Source organism: Oenanthe melanoleuca, chromosome 1A (genome assembly GCF_029582105.1).
Source record: "Oenanthe melanoleuca isolate GR-GAL-2019-014 chromosome 1A, OMel1.0, whole genome shotgun sequence".
NCBI classification, from domain to species: domain Eukaryota; kingdom Metazoa; phylum Chordata; class Aves; order Passeriformes; family Muscicapidae; genus Oenanthe; species Oenanthe melanoleuca.
In genome coordinates, this window is record NC_079334.1 from 55,884,679 (window position 1) to 55,906,302 (window position 21,624).

The 21,624-nt window shown below is 37.1% G+C and overlaps 1 protein-coding gene across 4 annotated transcripts in view; it reads right to left on the bottom strand.

Moving 5' to 3' along the window:
* The window catches only part of SLC2A13 (solute carrier family 2 member 13), a 153,172-nt gene that overhangs the window by 103,925 nt on the left and 27,623 nt on the right, over positions 1-21,624 (bottom strand). For all 4 annotated transcript variants that reach the window (XR_008842526.1, XM_056513492.1, XM_056513481.1 and 1 more), the window contains exons 2-3: positions 21,192-21,351; positions 17,258-17,466 (exon numbers count right to left, since the gene is read on the bottom strand). Coding sequence is in view for 3 of the 4 variants with exons in the window: in XM_056513492.1 (XP_056369467.1) it covers positions 17,258-17,466; positions 21,192-21,351 (369 nt within the window). In the remaining variant the exon portion in view is untranslated. The remainder of the gene's footprint in view (positions 1-17,257; positions 17,467-21,191; positions 21,352-21,624) is intronic.

Genomic DNA, 21,624 nt, shown 5'->3' on the forward strand with positions numbered 1-21,624 from the left:
TCTAAAACACTCGGAGCAGCATTACAGCACCCTAAGCTTGGAAAGAACACACGTCAAATGCAGTAGTAAAGCCAGCTGAGGTAAATGTCTGAAACAGCCCCTGTCCCACTCCATCTAGCTGTTTCAGACTTGTGTGAGACCTACAGACCACAGAGAAATCCCCCCACAGCACGTAGGACCCGACCACAACATGGAGACTATTTGTTGTAGTTTCATCCACACTGAGATTACCCAAATTAGCCTCCAAACAAGGATGTACAAGAGAATGTCACCCTGAATGAGGTGGGACTCTATTCAAGAACCATGGAATAACAGCCTGAACACTGCTTAGTTTAGCAGCACCCACTTGGGTACATTTGACAGCAGTGTCAGTATGAAGCTGGCTTTGTCAACATCCACACTTGGAGCTTCTGAAGAGCTTCCACCCACGGCTGGCACACACCCACTGCCCTCTCCTCAAAGTGCACACAGCATGCTCATGTACTTCAGCTTCAAAGTTTGAGGATGGTCTAGTATTGCCAGGGGTATTTGTGGGAAACCCATGACAAGCTTCAGGCAGCCCTTAGAAACATCCTTTGGTGCCAGGCCCTTGTCTGCTTGTTCAGTCTCTGTAAAGTGGGATTAGCATAATTTCACTGCATGAAGGATTTTGAAAATACAGTCAATTCAGAAATCAAGAGATTCTTAATTTTAATATAGAGGCGCTTCCTAATCATATTGCAAAACAACAAATACTTTTTCTGAAACAGACTGAAGAACTTTGTTAACAGGAGACAAATCCTACAAAAAAATTCTGTTCAAAAACCCCAAATTAGTTGTTGTAAACTTTTGGAAAACTTAATTATTACCCTAAATAAACTTCCAAGCAGATATGCATTCTTAAATGCATAAGAACACCTAAAAAGATGAAAAAACCTCAGATTAAAAAAAAAATACTTATAGAATTAAAAACTTACATTCCATACTGGCGTTAATTTATAGCTAGCATTTAAATACTCATAATGTACTAAAAGTTTACATGTGACCAGAGAGTTTCATGGATAATAAATCCCAAATCACCAGAAAGTAGGAGATATATACATGCATCTGTGATATTTACTTAGGTAAAATACCATATATGCTCAAGTTCTACTCTTTCCTAGACACTCAGTGTTGACTTCTGCTGAATCAAGACACAGCTAATGGGACTACAGAAGTAAACACATGAACAGAATTACAGACAATTTAATGCTTTCCTTTCCATATAAATGTGAACACTTCACTTCTGCATGTCCTTCTAACATTACTGCTAAGTGCTCTTTTGATGCTACCAACACATGCATTCTGTTAATTTTAAAAACTCAAGTGTTCAACTATCTTCCTTCAGTCACTTGAGTCCCTTCATCATCCATAGGAAATGAGATGAAACAAGAACAGTCATCTAGCAGCACATTTATTGCCACTAGAAGATGCCATATAACAGTAATAGTAAATAGTGCAGGTGTATTCCATAGGTGACACCTATAGTATGTGAATTATATTGTATCTCAGAAACATCCTGAAGACTTGATAATTGATTCTATTCTCAATTCTATCAGAAATTAAATCACACTGCCTCAACTATTTATTCTGTAAAACAGCCAGCTGATCTTGATCTCTCATGAATGAAGCTGAGTAAGAACTACTGCCTATAGGCTATAGGCTATCCAATACCCAGGGGAAGAGTTATAAGAGGAACAGAAGCCTTTATTTCCAGCCCACCTTATACACTCCCTGTCCAAAACACTCCAAATGGAAGAAAATCAGAGAAAGTGATTTACTTGAGATATTAATGAATTTGGTCCCATGCTGTGCTTCCCAACAATTCACCATCACAGTGCAATTTTTCAAGTGCAAAAAGATATCCTTCTTTTAAGAGGAGAAGAAAGGGCAAAATCTTGTTTTAAGGCCCACCTTAAGCTCACAATTACAGGCTACTTTACCAAATACAAAAACTTTGCTGATGTAGTACCACAGTAGTGATGCAGTTACTGTAGTAATAGATGTTCTTGCACATTGTTACTAAGAAATATAACATAGGAAAATACACAGAGCCCTTACAGGCTACACCAAACCTTCTCTGCTCTCATTACACAGAAAAATGAATCACTGAAAAAAACCCACACAGACATTCCCTAAAGAAAAACAGGAGTCTGTACTTCATGTAATTAAATCTTTTAAGTAAGCCACTAATTTTTTTCGCCCAATTGAACAAATACATTTAAAACCTTACTGAATTAATTTAAATGTCAAATCCAAGTTTGTTCTACAGGTAAAGCTTAGCTATAATGCATTAGTATAATTCAGGCCTAAAGGCAACTTCTGTTATAAGAGGAGTTTCTATGTCATTCAAGGCTTATATTCTCAATGGAACTCAAGCTGCAGATAATACTTTTCCCCTTGCAGCTACTTCAACTATTATAAGCTTCCACAAAAAAAACTTTGAAAAAAACTACTGTGCTTATCACCCTGGCAACAAAATATCACACTCTTTCATATATCACAGGATTTACAAAATTGATGAGTAGTTATCTATTGTTGTATCTTACAATGAGGACTCACCATTTTTTTCTAGTATAACACCAATGTCTCAATATCATTATCACAAAATATAAGCAAAAATTGATTCTAAGACTGATTGTAGCATAAAACTATATTTAAATTTGCAAAACCATTTAAAACTTAGAGGGAAAGTTTTATCACCAAATAAAATTTGAGAAGAACCTGAGAATGAAAAGAAGACTCTGAAATTATCCAAGTCACGATAAAAGAAATCTGCTTTGAAACTGCTGAGCTAAAATTAAACACTTTAGATTCATTAGGTTCCAAAACACATGAAGAGAAAAGCTATATACAAGTTTTGCAGGTTGATTTTTCTGTTTTGAAGTTAGGGAAGGAAAGAATACAAGTTTATCATCAGGGCAGAAGAGTGCAAGCTTATTAAATCTACATTATAAAAAAATCCTTTCAGTTGAATTTGAAAACCAGTTTCAACTGATAAGAAAAAATTATAAAATCAAAGCCTATTAGAAGACCTTATTTTAAAACACACTTGTGATGCCACATCTCTTAACATTCAGTCTAGTAAGATGCATCTACATCCATGAAAGACCCATTAAGGTTTTTCAGAATTCTTTTTTTTAATGTATCTGGCTGCATCCGAACAAAGAGTATCTTGGCCTCCCTCAGCCACATTTGTCAAAGACAGAGCTATGCAAACCAGATGATATTTTGTGTTTTGAGCCAGGCTCTCACAGCACAACAGACCTGGCTGCAGACAGTAGGGAATGTTTCCTGGATCAGAACAGAACACTAAACTGCACAATAACATCTCAAATTTGTAAAATACAAACAATTTACCTTAAAATAAATGAATAACAAGATAATAAATTCTATGTCCTCTGTAATGCTGCTGGGTTACATTACAGTTGCATTCAAATATAGAACAAATGAAGCTGCATTTAAAAGCATGTCTTTCTGTTTATTTCCAGGATTTACATCTAATACCGCATGTTAACATACCATGATGCAGCCTTGGAGTACATACACTATTTCTATGCTTACAGAATCATTCATCCACCATAATTTGGTACATTTATTCACAGATTTATATAATATAAAACTGGCAGGTTTTCCTTGATAAAGCATTCAACACCAACAGCTTCTTTGGCTCCCAGCAGCTCAGATATCCAAAGCCCTTTCCTTAGGCTTCTTTCTTTCCTTATTGATTGTTCCCAATGGATAGGAACTGGAGCACAAATCCATCATCCAGTACCACAGGCAGCAATCAAGTAGCACAAACCCTGTGTCTTCTCAAGATATTTCATCTATTGCATTTAAGTATTCAACACCAATTATTTGAATTATCAAGTACAGCTATATGAGTAGCCACTGTGATGAGGGAAATCATGTGTACCTCATCGGTAATACCAGAATCTCTGCAAACTTCACACAAAATATTCTTATACTATAACTTTAAGAAAATCTTGACTGTTGTTGCAAAAGAAGACTGTATGAAATCTGACATTGTATCAACTGAAAGATCAGATTTCAACCTCCGACTAGCACATGTTCCCACCTTGCTAAATAAATTTGAGCTCCTGTGAAGTTCTGTCAGAGTATGGCACAAAAAATCAAAATGTATGACTAACCAAAAAGATATAATTTGTTTTTTATGGATGCACACTATGCTTTAATAACAAGAAATTTTGGCTGCACAATATGATCTTTAAGATACGAATTAGGCTGCCCATACTCTCTTCTTAAAAAGACAAAATTCCACAGATATTGAATCTTAAGTCCTCTGTAGTCTAGCCTATGGATTTGGGGAAGATTTGGAGCACAAAAAAAGCAAACAGCTTGAATGATAAACATATGACAGATAGGGTAGGACGATTAATTTGAGGCAACTCACTCATGAATAGGTGGTATTTGGGTGTTCTATAGTAGATTGTTCTAATAATGTGCTTCAATGGATGTGAAGCTCTGAACAATCTAATCTAGAATGAAATGGTCTCCATTGTTATTCTGAACTCTAATTAGAGTAGGATAAACACTTCTCATTATGTTCCACCCTATTTATTTGCAACCTGCTATCTCCTACCAACCCCACCAATCTCATGTCCTTTGGTAAATACTGCCTTAATTTACCTTCTGATAAAAGACTCTCATGCCTCTTGTCCCTTGAGTACTATTAAAAATAATCATCACTTCACAAGCATTAAAAATTTAATATCCTGACAAATTATGAAAGATGCAAAGGTAATAAGTTAACCATTTAACTCTACTTAATAAAAACTATTTGATAAAAGATTTGCATATACGTAGATTTTATATATATATATATATCTTTGTTATACACAGTGGAAAAAAGGAATAATTGAAGGAGGCAAAAAATACATATATCAGAAAAAGCTTACAAATCAAAAATCTTTAAAAATTAAGTATGTGGCCATATAGATGTATTTTTCTTTAATAAAAATCTTGGATTTTTTTGGCTATGAAATGTACTATTCTGCAACTGCCACCTTTATTTTAGGCCAGCAACAGTCAGAACCACCTACATTTTAAATTTGCTTTTATTGCCATAGAAACGTATATTTGCTTTAACTAAAAAGGAAGTCTTCTGGCTCAATCGTCTACTTTCTACATCATACACTACAGAAGACATAATTTATTCATTTACACATCCATACTTGCATACTTTTAACATAAGCTGCATCCACCTCAGCTACTATGAAAAATTACATGTGGTTTGTGTTAAATAAGATAGTTACAGAACATTTATATTAAAATAAATTACTTCGATCTACTCTACATAAATTCAAAAGGACAGAATTACTCAAAAATTATTTGTTCTTAAATCAATCCAATTTCAAGTATGTTTTCACTGACTTTTACTTCAATAATAATGTAATGCTCAGAGCAATCATGCACCATTTTATTAAATAATTGTAATTTAACCTGTGTTCAATAAGAGATGGAAAAAACACATAGAAGAAAATGGTGTTTTTGTCCTCTTTAAAGCCATTGACACCAAGGAGAATGCATACCAAAAAATTAAAGACATTCAGTGCTAATAAAAACCCAGTTATATGCATGCAGTTTTAGTACCAAAGAAAGATGTAAACTATTTCTGTAAAGTACTAAAGTACAAAGAAGTTCCTGAAGTCCTCACAGCCTCAGCTCACCCAGGTTTGGGCACACAGACACCCCACAACCAGCACTGGATTCCCACCAGCCCCTCTGCAAAGCCACCAAGAGAACAAGGCTAATGTGTGTTACAGCAAAGATGCTTGTTTTGTAACCCACTACAATAAAATGTGGAATGGGAAAACCAGTCATTTCACCACAGTAAACATGCAGCATGTTAACCAAACATATTTAAGCTGTCACATGCAATAAAGCAGCTTGAGTTCTCAGCAATTCTTAGCAATTCTACAACCTTCTTGCAACAAAAGTCGGGAAAAGTAATGGCATGTTAGGTTTATCAATGCTAAATTTTGGTCTGAAGTCCACTCTCTAAGAAAGGACACACTCACTAGGTGTGGCTGGTAGAAGGAAAAAAATATTTAAAGTTCCCCCAACATTAAGATAAAGAAAAATTCTAAATAGAATTCACAATATTGGAAAGAAAAAAAAAAAAAAAAATCATTCATAAGTTACCACAGCTGCACTGCAGGATAACTTACTTTGACTAGATAACAACATTTTCCATGTGGCTTTTGGTAAATATTTGAATATCCATAGATATTAAATTATACTGGCTTAGAAAACATTATTTCTTCTTAAACAGAAATACTGAGCAACAAAAATGTTCAAAACCACCATTATGCATAAATGCAATATTTACCTCAGGCTATTCTAACTATTCAAAGGGAAAAAAACCCATACATAAACTAATCACTACAGGAACAGTGGAGTGATCCTCTCTTCATAGGAAAAAGACATTTAACAGAATAGTGGTTTCCTGAGGGGGGAAAAAAAAGTGCTAAAGAGCAACCAGGAATTGTGAAGGAATTGTTGATGGTAGGAGTGGGATTTTTGTTGCGGAGAAGTTGGTTTGGTTTTTTTTTCATGAAAAAGAAAACCTGAAAACAGGGCTGGAGAGGGACCAGTCATACTGATTTTTTTTCATTTTCTTTAATTGCTTTCTCAATTGTTAACTGAACTAATGAGAGCTTTGTGCAAGTAATTCTAGAACATGATTGAAATACTGTTAAATATTTGTGAAAGCCATGATTTCCAAAGAAATCATAATAAAAATGGCAAGAAGAAAGTCTAAATTAATTAGAAAAAATGTTCATTGTGTATTGCTTCAACCATATAAACCCTCTTAAATCTAGATTGACATTTTTCCAGGAGGCTTGTAGTATTTTAGAATAGAAAATAGTGTAAAAAATTCCTAGAAAATACTTCACTTACAGAAATACCCCCCAAAAAAGAATAAGCTCCCAGACACATTCATTCAGATGATAAAAGGAAGAGGCTGTGCTTCCTGTTCTGGAGTGAAATAACACAAAGCAAAAGCTCTTTCCTAGGAATTTGGCTCAATAGCAAGGCTAGCATATTACAGCTGTTGAGCATCTCAATGGCTTAGGGGATTCTACTAAAAACCCCAAACAAACAACACACAACCAAAAAGGAGAGCAGAATTCTAACTTTTTCTTATCCAAAAAATTATGAATAAAACATAATTCTGAACTGGTTCACCATTCTTAAAAACTAGTCAAACAGAAATAAGAAAGAATGTTTCTTATCTCCTAGATGGAAGCATTAAGCTTAAATACATATTCTAGTCAAACAGTCAACATGGAAGTACCATACAATTTTTCATTATTTTTTCCAAAGGAAGAATCCAAACAACTTGCTTTCTTAACATAGGAAAAGCTCAAAAATATTTTTGTAAAGGAACACAAAGGTAGTTTGGAAATCATAGCAGCAACATACACAGCAACAAACAACGTAAAAGCTATTGTTTGTTTTTTTCCTAAATCTGTCTTCAGTCAAACAAAACACAATGCACATATGGCAGCATGCCAATTATGGTAGATGTCACATTGGTTGACAAGATTTACTGAAATGTTCAGCACATGAATACTTCAGATTAACTATCAGGCAGTGTGCAAGGACAGCTGCTTATTCTGAACCAACCTCTTCAGATTCACTAGAAAAACAGTGTCTGGAAAGCAGGAGAGAAAGCAAGAAAGCAAGCAAGAAAGCAAGCAAGAAAGCAAGAAACCCAAACACTCAATGCTGTTACTTTAAAAGAAAAGGGAAAACATGAGGAAGGACAAAAATCAGGCAGATAATACCTTGGTGAAGGTTTCCAGAAAGAACAAAGCTTTATTATATCGGAGGAGCAGAATATGGCCTTATGTAAAAGAAGTAAGTGCAAACACTGTTTATAACTCTTTTTTTCTAATGGTTTCTTCCCATTAACAAAATACTTCAATTTAAACAGGCTGTATAAACACTGTGTTCACCTGCCTACTGAATCAAAGAAAAACTACTGCTGCTGCAGAATCATTAACATCTGCTAGGTGGACCAAGCCTCACTCTTGTGCAAGGCCAGTCACATAAAAGGCTGCAGAGGAAGAGTCAGCCCTGCACTTATGTGGGTCATATAACACTGCAAAACAACATTATTTTAAAAAACATATTTTTTAATTTTAATGATTATACTGAAAAGGCTGAAGTGGGACCAATAGATAAAGACTGCCTGGCTACTTGTCTGCAGCATTTATATATAAATATTGTTATTAAAATCCTTAAATCTATTTTAGACTTCCTTCACAACGTCTGAGAGCAAAGAAGCAGCAAGATTATCTCCAAGTTTTGCCACAGAACTTGCTCTAAGAGCTAGCTCAAAGAACCATAGTGCTAAGCTTAGCAAAGTGTTAAAAATATTCCTCAGCAGTCCATAAAAAATTTGCTCCTATACCCATTAACATTTTCACACAACACTGTATATTTTGTCTGAATCCCTGTTGCATGTTAACCAGAGGCTCGAGCAGGCACACTCAACTTAGACTTGCATATTCAGTGCAGATGCTGGATTCAGCAGAGAAATGATGAAGAACCAGGCCTTTTTCCCCTCACTTTCTAATTAACTGAGCTCTTGAATACCATTAGCAGCTCTAGAGGCATTGCAATTTTATTACTCCTTAAGAAAGATATACATAAATAGAAAATGTAGATCTACAGTCTGAGATGAGAAACAAGTACATCAGTGTAACCATGCCAGAAAAAAAAAAAAAAAAAAGAAGTCCCAAACCACAAATGTACTGTGAAGGCAGTGTGTGCCCACCTCTCCCACAGGAGTACACAGAAAATTCAAAATCACTGTTTCCCATTTCTAACACAACCAAGCTACCACACTGCTGGCACCCCAGCTCACACCCAAGCTGCCCTCCAGCACCCTGGCAGACTCTTTTTAAATTTTATGTTTCTTTTACTATTACTCATGTTATACACATCCACTTTTCTTTTCGTTGACCAAGAATATTCCCCCCAAGTCCTTCAAGTTCAATTCTGCAGGAATCTTTTGTCTAGCTTTCCCAAAATATCATCACACACCAGACTATTTTTGGGGTTTTCCCCTGACTGAGAAGGCACTAATGTAGATGTAACAAATACTGTTTATAGTTTATACTATTATATAGAAGATTTTTGATAAGAGGCCAAGTTACACAACTAAGCACTACTTCTAGAAAATACAAGAAATGTGTCTACTTTCCAGCACTGAACTGAGCTCTGAGAAGACACAGAAACTGGAGCCAGAAGCCATTAGCTTCTAGCAGCTGATCATGTCAAGTCAGTTAGAATAACTTGCTTCAGTCCAAAATCAAGTAGGTTTTGTATTAAAAGAAATATATACTTTTGTATAAATTTAAATTTCTGTAGCTACCCCTAACAGACAATAAACATGAAACAGAGATAATTATAATGCTTGAAAGCCAGCCAAAAGTGTCTAATTTTGGCTGTTCATATTAGGAAAGAAAAGTAAACCATTCCATTTTAAATTGTCCAAGGGGCAGAGGGAGGAAGCACAGGGATTTGTTTTTGTAGCACAAATTACAAATTTCTATTCCCTTGGACTTGACTGAAACACACTATTCTTATTCACAGCCTCTTCTTTAGACAGCTTTTGATTTAGAAGAACCACCTTCTTTGATAAAAGGATGTTGATTAGTAGTCTTATTCTTCCAACATTTTTTCAGTCTGAAGCCTAGTTTTTCACAAAACAGATACCTGCTCTTAAACAAAGCGTGGGGGGCAGCTGAATGTTCAGTGATGCATTCCAATGCTGTTTCCAGACATGCAGTCCCACAATCAAGCTTAAAAGAGCAGCAGTTCTGAACTATACAAACATCAGCAAATACAGCCTCAATCTTTGAATAATGTCATTTGGCTTAAAGCAAATTCATTATGTTCAAATCTATTGTTGAACTGATAAGAGATGAAGTATTTTTAAGTCTAATTTCCAGACTTGTAGCTTGAATTTTCTGTAGGCTTCAGAAGCTGTGACCTAATAAAATGCTTATTAACACTGTCAATAAAAAGCTAAGTGTACTTCCAGAAATTTCATAATGGATCTAAAGTGGGGCAAAGAAACAAAACTAAACAAAGTGTTCTTTCAGTGCTTCCCTATACCTACCTAGAGGAAGTTTTACCAAGTTTTACTTTTCCTGCCCTTTAGGACTACCATACATGAAATCTGTGCAATTCAGGCAAAGTAGAGCTTGTTCCAAAACTCATAACTGATCTGTGATTTTTAGACTGGCCATTGACCATTTCCAGATAAACATTCAATTTATACCAGTACATTGAAAACCAAGGTGAAAGATTAAGGGATTGGTTTTGGTTATAAGCCACTGAAGCAAGGCCAGCTTGAAACACCCTGCCAGGTAAACACACTAACAGCAGGATTCTTAAAGTATAAGCAGAGCTCTAAGATACCAGAAACAGCCTATTATTTTTAAAATATAGCAGTCACATTTTTGTACAAGGCAAAACCCAATGTTTTTTAAAAATTACATGTCTCAAAGGTCTTATTTGCAAAAAAAAGTTAGCTGTTTAAAGGACTTTAAGAACGAAAGGGAACCAAAAATCTTATCTCTCTATTAATTGTTTCATACAGTAATTTAGACTTTCAATATTCTTTGCCAAGTTGTGCAGAAGGTTTTTTTCTTGTTATCTGATTGTACACTAAATACAGTTAGTATACTTCCTCAAGATCAAATGTCTCCATGTTTTATTTGCCTTCATTGTATGAATTTTAATTATCCAGGAGTGGGTTTTTTTCATGGATTCAACTCCAAACAAATGGAAACATATACAGAAAGAATTTTTGTTCTTAAGGGAACAAAGTAATACTTCTATATATTAAAGTACAAGAATGAAAGCAAGACATTCAGTTGGTACCTCTGGCATCAGCCAAGTGTCCCACAAAACCTAAAGGCAAAACCCACTTGGAACTGACCCTGGCATTTGGTTTGCCAGAAGCAAGAATTTCAGGCTGACATGACTACTACTGATATTGTATCTGGGGCCTCCTTCAAGAAATCCTTAACCCAAATCCTTTGTTTCTTCTTGCCCCAAAGTCTTCCATCTAATTTCACGCTTACAGGTAACAAGAGCCCCTGATTATCAAAAAAAGAAGAACTAACTTCAAATAAGGATTTTAGTGCCTGGAAGTGGAATTATTCAGAGATCTGCACAATCCTACTAGAGCATCACAGTATTACCACATTTCATTAAATAAGATTCCAGCTGATGTCCAATAATAATAAGTGTGACTATCTCTTTTGGAACATCAAGCATGTCAGGCAATGGCCTTGGGATAAAAAGGACTCTCAGAATCAAGAGGAGAATAATGAGAAAGAATGAAAATACTGCAAGCTTCTAAGCATCTCCCTAGAAATATCAAATGGTTCCAGCCAAAGCTACAGCCAGGAATACTAACAAGTTAAAATATTACTTAAGAAGAAAAGGAGCAAGAAATAGAAATACTGGAACCAGGAAAGACTGAGGGTCCAGATCTCCTGCCTCATAATGTCATATTTACAAGCTTATTTACGAACTTAACAGCAATTAAATGGTTTTACCTTTCTGTCATAACACATTTATCTCCAACAGGGAAATATAAAATGTAAAAAGGAGACTGACTCACTGCTGAAATAGGAAATATAGCAAAAAAAGTTAAGTGAGTCAATCCTACAAGATGAAAGAATGGCATCTTTCTTGGTAGCTTAGCTCTTACAAAAGTGCATTAAAACAACGAAAACACAGGAAAATGCCTAATCTAGAAGCAGTGCCCATTATGTAACATTCTGGTACAGACACAGAACGGAAGGTTAAACAGTATTACATTGCAATGATCAATTTTATAAATGTCTCACTGAATTTCACAGAAGCAGCATGGTTCCATGCATTACTGAGTCCCAGTAGTTTTATATGGCAAAATCAGTAAGCATAACATGCAAAGAAGACATCTGCATGATCAGAAGCTGACACGTACATGGATAACAACAGATAACAAAGGCAAAGGTCCACATGCAGAGCAGATAAGGTCAAGAACCTCAACCCTAATTCACAGGTTAGAGAAATGTGGGATAAATAAGGCTGGGGGAGATGACACTGCTCTCCTAATTACCATTCACAGTTACAGGTCCTTCATCTACGCAAAAATAAATGTCTAGTCTTAATGCAAATGACGTTCATTTCATCAAGATGCTAAATTAGTACCAAACACATCACTTCTGATTTTGTGTGAAATACTATCAATGCATTCTGGCATATCACAGCTGAGTACAGCTACATGCAGGGGTGTGAGGAAAAGCCATGCAGTTTGCAGATACTTTTCACTCAGAAAGACAGCACAAACTGATAATTTCTCCAATTTGCATTGAACACTGTAGTACTGTTCAGCAAATGGAAAATTAACAATCTATTTAAAACATCTCAACTGGATGCTATAATGATTTTTTTCCAGTCAGGAGTGACTACTATACTGGCAGACAGTAAAACTTTTCCAAAAGGTCTGCTAGACAGCTTTATTTTTATGCACAAATCACCACATTAAGTTCACTCCCAAGTGCTTGCTCTAGAGCTAACATTACAAATCTCACACTTGAATTTTCTTAGGAGCACAAGCTACTTCATCTATACACATGACCTGACAAATTTGGTGGCCTTCTACAATGGGGTTACAACAGTGGAGGATAAAAGAAGGGCAAAAAATATCATCCACCTGGACTTGTGTAAAGCATTTGACATTGTCCTGCATGACTCACTTGTTAAAACCTGGAGAGACATGGACCACTCAGTGGGTAAAAACTTGGCTGGATAGTCACACTCAAAGACTTGCAGCCAACAGCTCAATGCCCAAGTGCAGAGAAGTGACAAGAGATAATCCTCAGGGGTCAATATGGTGACAGTTTTTACAGCAACATGGGCAGCGGGATCAAGTGCACCCTCAGCAAGTTTAAGACAACACCAAGCCATGTGGTGCAGTTGACATGCTGGAGGAAAGGGATATAATCCAGAGGGATCCTGACAGGCTTGACACGTGGATGTGTGAGAACCTCAGCAAGTTCAACAAGGCCAAGTGCATGGTGCTGCAGCAGGACCACAGCAGTTTCAAGCACAAACACAGGGTGGAGAATGGACTGAAGGAAGCCCTGGGGAGAAGGACTTGGGGGTGCTGGTGGACAGCAAGCAGAACATGAACCAACAGTGTGTACCAGCAGCCCAGAAAGCCAACCACAACTTGGGCTGCATCACAGAGATGTGACCAGGAGGTCAAGGAAGGTGACTTTTCCCCTTTACTCTGCTCTCATGACCCCACCTGGAGTACTGCTGCCAGCTCTGGGGCTCCCAGCACAAGACAGATGTGGATCTGGAATGAATCCAGAAAAGAGGTTGACCACACAGCTGGTGCACCACTCCTACAAACACAAACTGAGAGAATTGGGGCTGGTCAACCTGGAGAAGAGAAGGCTCTGGGGAGCTCTTAGAGCAGCCTTCCAGTACGTATAGGGTGCTTACAAGAAGACTGGAGAGGGACTTTTAAAAAGGGCATGGAGAGACAGGATGGGGGGAATGGCCTTAGGATGAAGGAGTGTACACTGAGATTAGATATTAAGAGGAAATTCTTTACTGTGGGGGTATTCAGGCACTGGATCAGGCTGCTCAGAGAGGTTTTGGATTTCCCATCCTTGAAGGTGTTCAAGACCAGGCTGGATGAGGCTCTGAGTAGAAGGTTTCCAGCCCTTGGCAGGGGGTTGGAATTAGATGATCTTGAAGGTCCTTTCCAGTCCTAACCATTTCATGATTCTTTGATTCTGCAATTAAGTCCCTGTGCAAGGGCTTACCTTCATTGCTGTGATTTGATTGCCTATTCTAACTAAGGTGCACTATAGAGCCTCTGCCTTAACTGTACTAAAAACTACAATTCAGCAGCAGTGTGAGTCAGACTTGTTTTGCTAGGAAGAGCTGTGCCAGAATGCTCTCCCAGCAATGTCTTTGATCCTTCTGCAAACCCCTTCTGATCATTCTTTCCTTTTTCTCTCCATGAGGCTTCAGAACCTAAGCCAAGCACTGGGGAATCTGTGAGCTCCACAGCATACTTGAGGGGGAAGGCCACTCTGCACCTATAAACTACTCTGCTCAACTCTTGGGGAACCCTCTTTTTCTAAAATCTTCCTCTTTTCAATTTTCCTATCAACAGCCTGGTTTTGCACTACAGTATTTGTGAGCTGATATTAACAGATGATGATTAGATAATGACCAAGATTTGACTTGTCTTGCAATGTTACTGCAGAATGCAATGCCCTCCCCTCCACTTCTCAAAATGCAAGGCTACAGCACCAGAAATCACACTGCAAGTACAGAACAGAGCACACAAAAGCAGTATCCACGACTGCCAGAAAAAAAATGTCCATTTGCATAACCAGTCATGAGGAAAGTATTTGTCAAAACGATACATTATTTTCCCGATGCCAATCTCAAAATGCTAAAATATAAGCTGCTTAGCAGTATCAGCAGCCCTGATTTGATTGAATGTATTCGAAAGGATTCACTGAACAGGTATCCCATAACTGTATGAAGACTTCTGAAGCAGAAGTTTCTTGCTGAAGGCATTTTTGTCACTTTGAAGACAGAATCTGCTTGATGACCATGTGAGAAATGCAATTAAGTTCCCCAGTTCTCTGGCACACATTTAAACCAAACATTAAAGTAGCTTAAACAATACAGATGAAGTTTCCTTATGATTCACTCCTTGGTGATGAGAAGAGTTGATGAAACAGTTACAAAAGGCACTCCAGTTTTTAAGTGTGGGACTGGAGAATGTGTTATGGCTACATCGTGTTACTCCCTTGCAGAGAAGGAGTCAAACACAGCCTTAGTTTCACTTAGAAAGTGATGCCCTACAGAACTGGCAAAGATGCTCATGTATCAGTCAATGAAAAAGAACATCTGTCCTTTGCCAAGTAAGAAAAAGGAAAGGGCACTTTTACTTAAAAGTAAGCTGGATGATTCTCAGTCTGCCAAGTCATCTTTCCATGAATGTCATGTACACACACTGTCAGTTCAGGTTTATTAGTTTTTTGTGAAACTGGAATGAGGTTTAAAATGTCTGATAGGAATTACAGTCATCTGTCACTGCTATTAACTAGCATTTTAAAACACTGTCTGCTACAAATAGGAGAAACTAATAAAGTTTTACATTAATATAGATAACCTCCACCCCCCCCAAAAAAAAAAAAAAAACACAACTAGCAAAATAAAATGCAAAGTCTTTGCAAATGCATACATTTAAGTTGTCAATACCTGAAAACCTGCCAATGAAACCATGAACAGAAAGTTGCTTTTGCACTACACAAGCAAAATTCAATACCGAGGATCTAGACAACTCCTCAAGAAATGAAATAAATTACAACTTAATACCACCTGTGACCTGTAAGTCACAGAAAGGTAACAAAAGCAATGTATGTCTTAATGCTGACATTCAACATATCTCTTTATAACAATGAAGATCTTGAGTTAAATGAGATCAAGCACAACTATAATCAAAATCAAAAGTGACCATAGCCATCCAATGCCTGTCTGCTAAGCACTTATAACAAATGGGACAGCACATACTTGTAACTACCCTCATTTTTATAATGCCCTTGGGTGACAACTCTGAAGCTGTAAATTACCTGAGAGCAAGAGACTGATTGTCTGTAACCAAGCTTTCTCCTAGGAATGTGATTGATTTAACTAGACTCCAGGAACACATTAAGGTTTTGGTGAAGTCTGTAGGGGAAACCAAGAGACCTGCATATCCCTGACAACAATCTTGTTATTGTCGAGCACACTTAAGTGTCCCAGTTCAAGTTACAAATATATAAAGGACTGAGTGAGCAGTAGAGCCAGTCCTACTGCACCCACAGCACTACATTTGATTCACAATTTTCAAAAAGCATCATGACAAAAGATTTAAGAGCAACAAGCAAGGTCATACCCTATAGCCCAGTGATGGAAAACAAGGGACTGAGTAGACCAAATGCTTTTTCCTTTTGTTTCTACAAAGTGTTAAACTTTAGTACTAGACATTAAGTGGTTTTCCACACAAGTGAATAGCCCAATCACACCATAGAATGAAGAACCTAAGCTCAGAACCCTTAAGACCAAGCTGTTCTATGAAGACCCACTTCATCTTTTTACAAATTTGCTTTAATGAACTTCATTTCCCAACCCCAAAGAACTGGGGGGGAAAAAAGGTATCCAAAGCCTCAAAAACACAATGTGAGGAAAAAAACCACCTGCTTCACGCTTATAATGAATATTTTGAAAATCCTTCAACTATAAGTCAAATAACTTTTTCCAGACACATAATTATTTTTTGTAAGGTTCAAAGACAAACTCAATAAAGCAGTGAGAATAGGTAGTATCAGATGCTGAATCTGAATTTATACAGATGTAAAGTATCATCCATATTTCTTTACACCAGTTCTAAGAAGTTACACTGTTTTCCTATCAAGGACAGCTCTTACTTAAGAGCTTTACTTGACATTCCCAGGTCAACACTTCCAGCAGAAAGCAAAGAAAAAATATGCATAGTACAGAAAGTCAATCAAACAGCAATCTTGTTTTATAAGCACACACATGAACACAATGTTTTGAGCAAATATGACAAAGATTCAAAGGAGTGAAAAAAAGATTTGATTTAGGTGCCTTATTCTCTTGAGGACAGATCAGAAGGACTTTCAGAAGTTGCTTTTACAGAAAAAGAATCTATGTATTACAGGCCTTATTTTGTAGATCTTTCCAAAGGCTTCTTGTCTAGAATGCAGTTTGCTGGGAAAGGGCCTCTGGATAATTGAGGCATGTACAATGCCTTCTGACCTCTCTCGTGTCTGTTTGGCCTTTTCCACTGATGAAAGAAGCCAAACTTTATTTTATTTATTTCCACTCTTGGAGATGTGCATTTTTAAACTAATCAGTTTTCTGAAATGAAATAAGAGTAGGTGGTATAAACTTAGAATCCTACACAACTTTACTCTTGCCTCATTTAAGAAATCAGAACCTAATTTGAAAGTGCAGGTTCACAGAAATATCTTCATTTTTGAAACTATCAGCTACAGTACTTCAAAGAGCAAAACATCAAGTTCCCACAGGCTACAACTTCAACATTTCTCCTGACTTTTATCTCCTCATTGATAGAGTGGCCAACAAGCATTCAGCATACCTGCTCCAACTTCTTTTTCTTCCTCTTCAATGTTGTTTTTGATACTGTCGTACTCCTCATCAATTGCCTGGTTGCCACGCATCTGGGACAGAATTCTCCGTGCTCTCTGAGTCTGGCCTTTCTGAATGAGCCAGCGAGGACTTTCAGGAAGAAACAGGAACCCAAGAAACTGTATAACTGCTGGTACAGCTGACAGGCCCAGCATGTACCTGGAAACAAAGAAGAAAATAGATAAATATCTATTTGCCTACAAAAACATGCTATGAGAAGATTCAGTTACAGCTACTCAAACTGTATTTTCAAATGAAATCTCCCACTCCTCATATTGTTTCTCACTGTAAGTTAAGGGGGCAAGAGTTATATTCTGCAGGTATTTTAGAAAACACGATCTTTCCTTCATTTCCAAGAAATCTCAGGGATATGTTGACTTGTGCCACCACTGACTCTAGCACCACTGGTCCTGAGGACACTAAGTTAGACTAAATAAAAAACCTGAAATATTCCACTAGTTTGGAAAACCCTTCAGCAACAATTATCAACAGAAAGAGAAAGCAAATGCATGGAGAAAACCAGGTACTGTTGATGACAAAAATGAGATTTAAATCCTGCTAATTGTTTCACCAACATATTAAAAACAAACAACAACAAAAAAGCTGGAGAAAAATGCATAATTTGGTCGGTAGTACATACACACAGACACATTTGCCAGTTTTAATTTTGAAAATTTCTGACAATAAGCAGAAACGCTGAAAAAAAGTTCATTTCATCAGCACAGCAATTTACATCAGATCTTTCAGAGAGTTTGCTTTTAAAGGTTCAGTCAGATGTAGTTTTATGTTTTAAATCAAAACTGCATCCTAGATGCCCAAAGGTTACTATTTACAGCATTAAGGTTAGTTCTCTGTTGAACAGAGAATTACCACTGGTTAAAGCACAGTTATGCTTCCAAGGATCAACACCTGTGGCAACACCCAGACAGGGTTATTTGCTCCATCCAAAGTGGAGGAAAAGTCTGCAGAAGACAAGCACACCACCAATCTTCATGAGTGGCTCTGGTCTGTAAACATCACATTTTTATATTTCTTCAATAAAACAATAAAAGGACAAAAAGAATTGCAGAACAATGTATAATTTTTTTCTGCTTTTTAAATCTGACCTTTTCCCATTTACACATCACCTAGATTCTTCACTTTCATTCAAGACTTTATACAGTGGTAGTGTCACCTGTAAATTATTGCAGTTATCACAGGTTTCACATCAGTGGATATAATCATTAAAACACCTCCAGAAACCAGTCCCTCTGAATATTGAGGTAGTCTGTACTCATAAACAAATTCACACCTTGACATCAGTCAGGAGATTAAGGAGATTTGCTAATCTCTCCTCTAGCTCCTCTGCCCATACCCCATGCTTTTGCAGGTGATTCTGCAGCTTCTCACCTAGATTTTTTTATAAAGCATCTAACTGAGTAGGTAGGAGAGAATAACCATTATTGAAAACCTTACGTTTGGGCAATAAACCAAATGTATTTGTCAAGTCCAAATGCATTTTGAGTAAAAATAGAAAAATATTTTCTTAGAGGCATTTGTGGATTTAACAAAGAAAACACGGGCAGTCCAACAGAAAACTGGAGAATGGTTAAAAACAGAATACCCAAAAGGCAATGCAAAGAGGATGGCCACCCCAGTCTTCCCACCACCAGCTGAGCCCTCAAGTTTCTTCTTAAAACCAGCCAAAACTTCCACATACAAGCAAAACTTGCTCTAGAAAGAGCTCAGTGAGCAGCTCTTCTTCTTTTGGTAAAACTTTAAAAATTATATGGCTTGCCATTAGTTAAAAAAGAAAACAAATATAAACCACAAAGTCTGTGGAAGGCTTATCAGCTGAGTAGTCTTCAGTCAATGTATCTAACAGTGTCACTAATTCACTCATTCCTCATTCACTAATGCTCTCATTCATTAATGGCCTCATTTATTCCTACGCTTTTCCTTCTCCACAAACATTTTGGTAGCTGTATACAAAATACAAAGACCATTGAAGCTCACCAAATTGTAGATTCAATATCTTTATTGGAGTGATATTTAGAAAACCTTTTCTATTTCAAATGAAGAGTAAAACAAATTCATAGAGATTAAAAACAACTGCCAAAGTGCACACAAAAGTATGTTTTACTGCATCTAAGTAGGCAGATTTAGTCCTTCAGACTCTTATTAGTTAAATTTCCGCTCCTCCAAAGCCCTTTAGTCACTTAAATGCAGAACTAAGCAGTTGGGTGCCTGCAATCATCTTAGGAGGCAAAATCAATCAAGGCTCCTGAAAGCTTGATTCATACCAGTTGGACTCTATTGGATTGTTTATCACAGGTAAGACAAGAAAGAAATGTACAGACAGTGCTCCCTCACTAAAGTTACTTTCCAGTCTGCAAAATTCTAGTCAAAGTTGAGTACAAGGAGCAGGCCAGAAAGAAAATATTTAGTTGAGAGAGAACATCCATTGCAAGTTCTAGAGTTGGTATGGTTTTCAGAGCAAGCCATTTTGATATAATCAATTTAGAGTAAAAGCAGGCAATTTCAGACATTTCATGCAGTGAGCCAGCTTTCAGAAACCTAATATAGTTCTTTCCTATACAGATTACAAGACTTTGCGTTTGAAGCCAGATGTCTAGCAGACCTGAAAAAATCCAGCATCAAATTTAATAAGTCTGCTATAACATTTCTCCTTCTCTGACACACTGCTGCAATACTATTAAGATGGCATTAGGAGGGTTTATAAAGCTAACCTGACATAAGGGTCATGTTAAATATTTGTTTTCTTAGGTTTATTTTAATTTAATATCCAGGATTTCCAAGAACATGCAGAGCCAAGAAAAATTGAAGTTCCTTGTTTGTTGCAGCACTCCAGTGCTTAGCCATTTAGTCAGCAAGAGATACAATAACTGCTGCAATGTTTCTTTATATGCAATGACTCAGGAAGAAACATTTGTGATTTCTCTCCAAGCATTTGCAGGCCACTCCTTTCAGGTGACAGACCATCTGTATTCTTCCCTACTCAGCCTTAGGTTGCAATGAACTAGTTGAGGGCAGTACACCTTCCTCAATTAACAGCTCCAGCATTGCAGCTGAAATACTTGGATACCTCATCACCGAGGTGATAGCCTGTTTCTTCACAGAAAGGTTGATTTCACTCAATCCAGCAGAGCAGCACTTGGCACATACATTAAACACAGCAATACTGCATAAGCAGTAATCCAGCACATGCCAGCAGGCTGCAGAAACAATTGCTCTTCACTACTCAACACACCGTGCTGCACTTGGAGGACTAAGACTACAAATATAAGAGAAAGCCACAAACCAGGGATAATAATGGACCACTAATACAGGTTGCACAACTGGAGCATGCGACATAGAAGAGGCTGAGAAAACTGAGTTTGTGCTGCCCAGAAAACTGACTTTTATTCTTTTATAACACAAGCTTCTACTATAAATTTATGCTACAATGTCCTTTAATTCTGATCGACTAACACTGCTCAGATTTAGGATATTCAAACTTCACCTCTATCTTGCATATCTAGCATATTACTTACTGGAAATTTGCCTTTTGAAAAATCACTATGCAATTATTCTAAATGCAAAAGATAACTTACCTTCATAAATATCATGACAATCATTCACATTTCATTCCCATTTGTGATGCATATTTATTACTCTCCCACTTTAAAGTTTAGTAAAGTCAAAAAAACCTGTGTGTACTGTGAATATTAAGCTTAAGCGAAAGCAGTGTGGATCTATTTCGGCAAGATTTAATTATTGAAGTCCCATTTTCATATACAGTTCTACCACTTTCTATGTAAATTCTGTTTTACCAACAAGAATTATAACAGCTGTCAACCAATCACTACTACAGCACTTGCTTTTAGCAAGGAAGGCTGACAAACCTCCATCCATCCTTCGCGAGGTAGCTGAAGATTCCATCGACAACACTTGCGAAAAACTGCCCTCCAGTGATGAAGAGAGTGTTAATGGTGACTAATCTGCCTCGCAAGTGCGGTGGAGCCACTTCTGCGATGTACACTGGCACAGTCATAGATGCTACACCTACAAGAATAAATTCAGTTGCAGTTATAAAATCAAAAGAGATACTACATTGCTTTTTCATCATAAAATACTATTTTGAGTTTGGCTGAGACAGAGTTCATTTTCTTCGTAGTAGCTAGTATAGGGCTATGTTTTATATTTGTACTGGAAACAGTGCTAACTATTCAGGGATGTTTTCCTTCTTCCTTACACAGAGTCAAGGCCTGTTCTGCCTCTCACCCCACCCCACCAGCAAGTTGTGAGGGGACACAGCCAGGACAGCTGACCCCAATG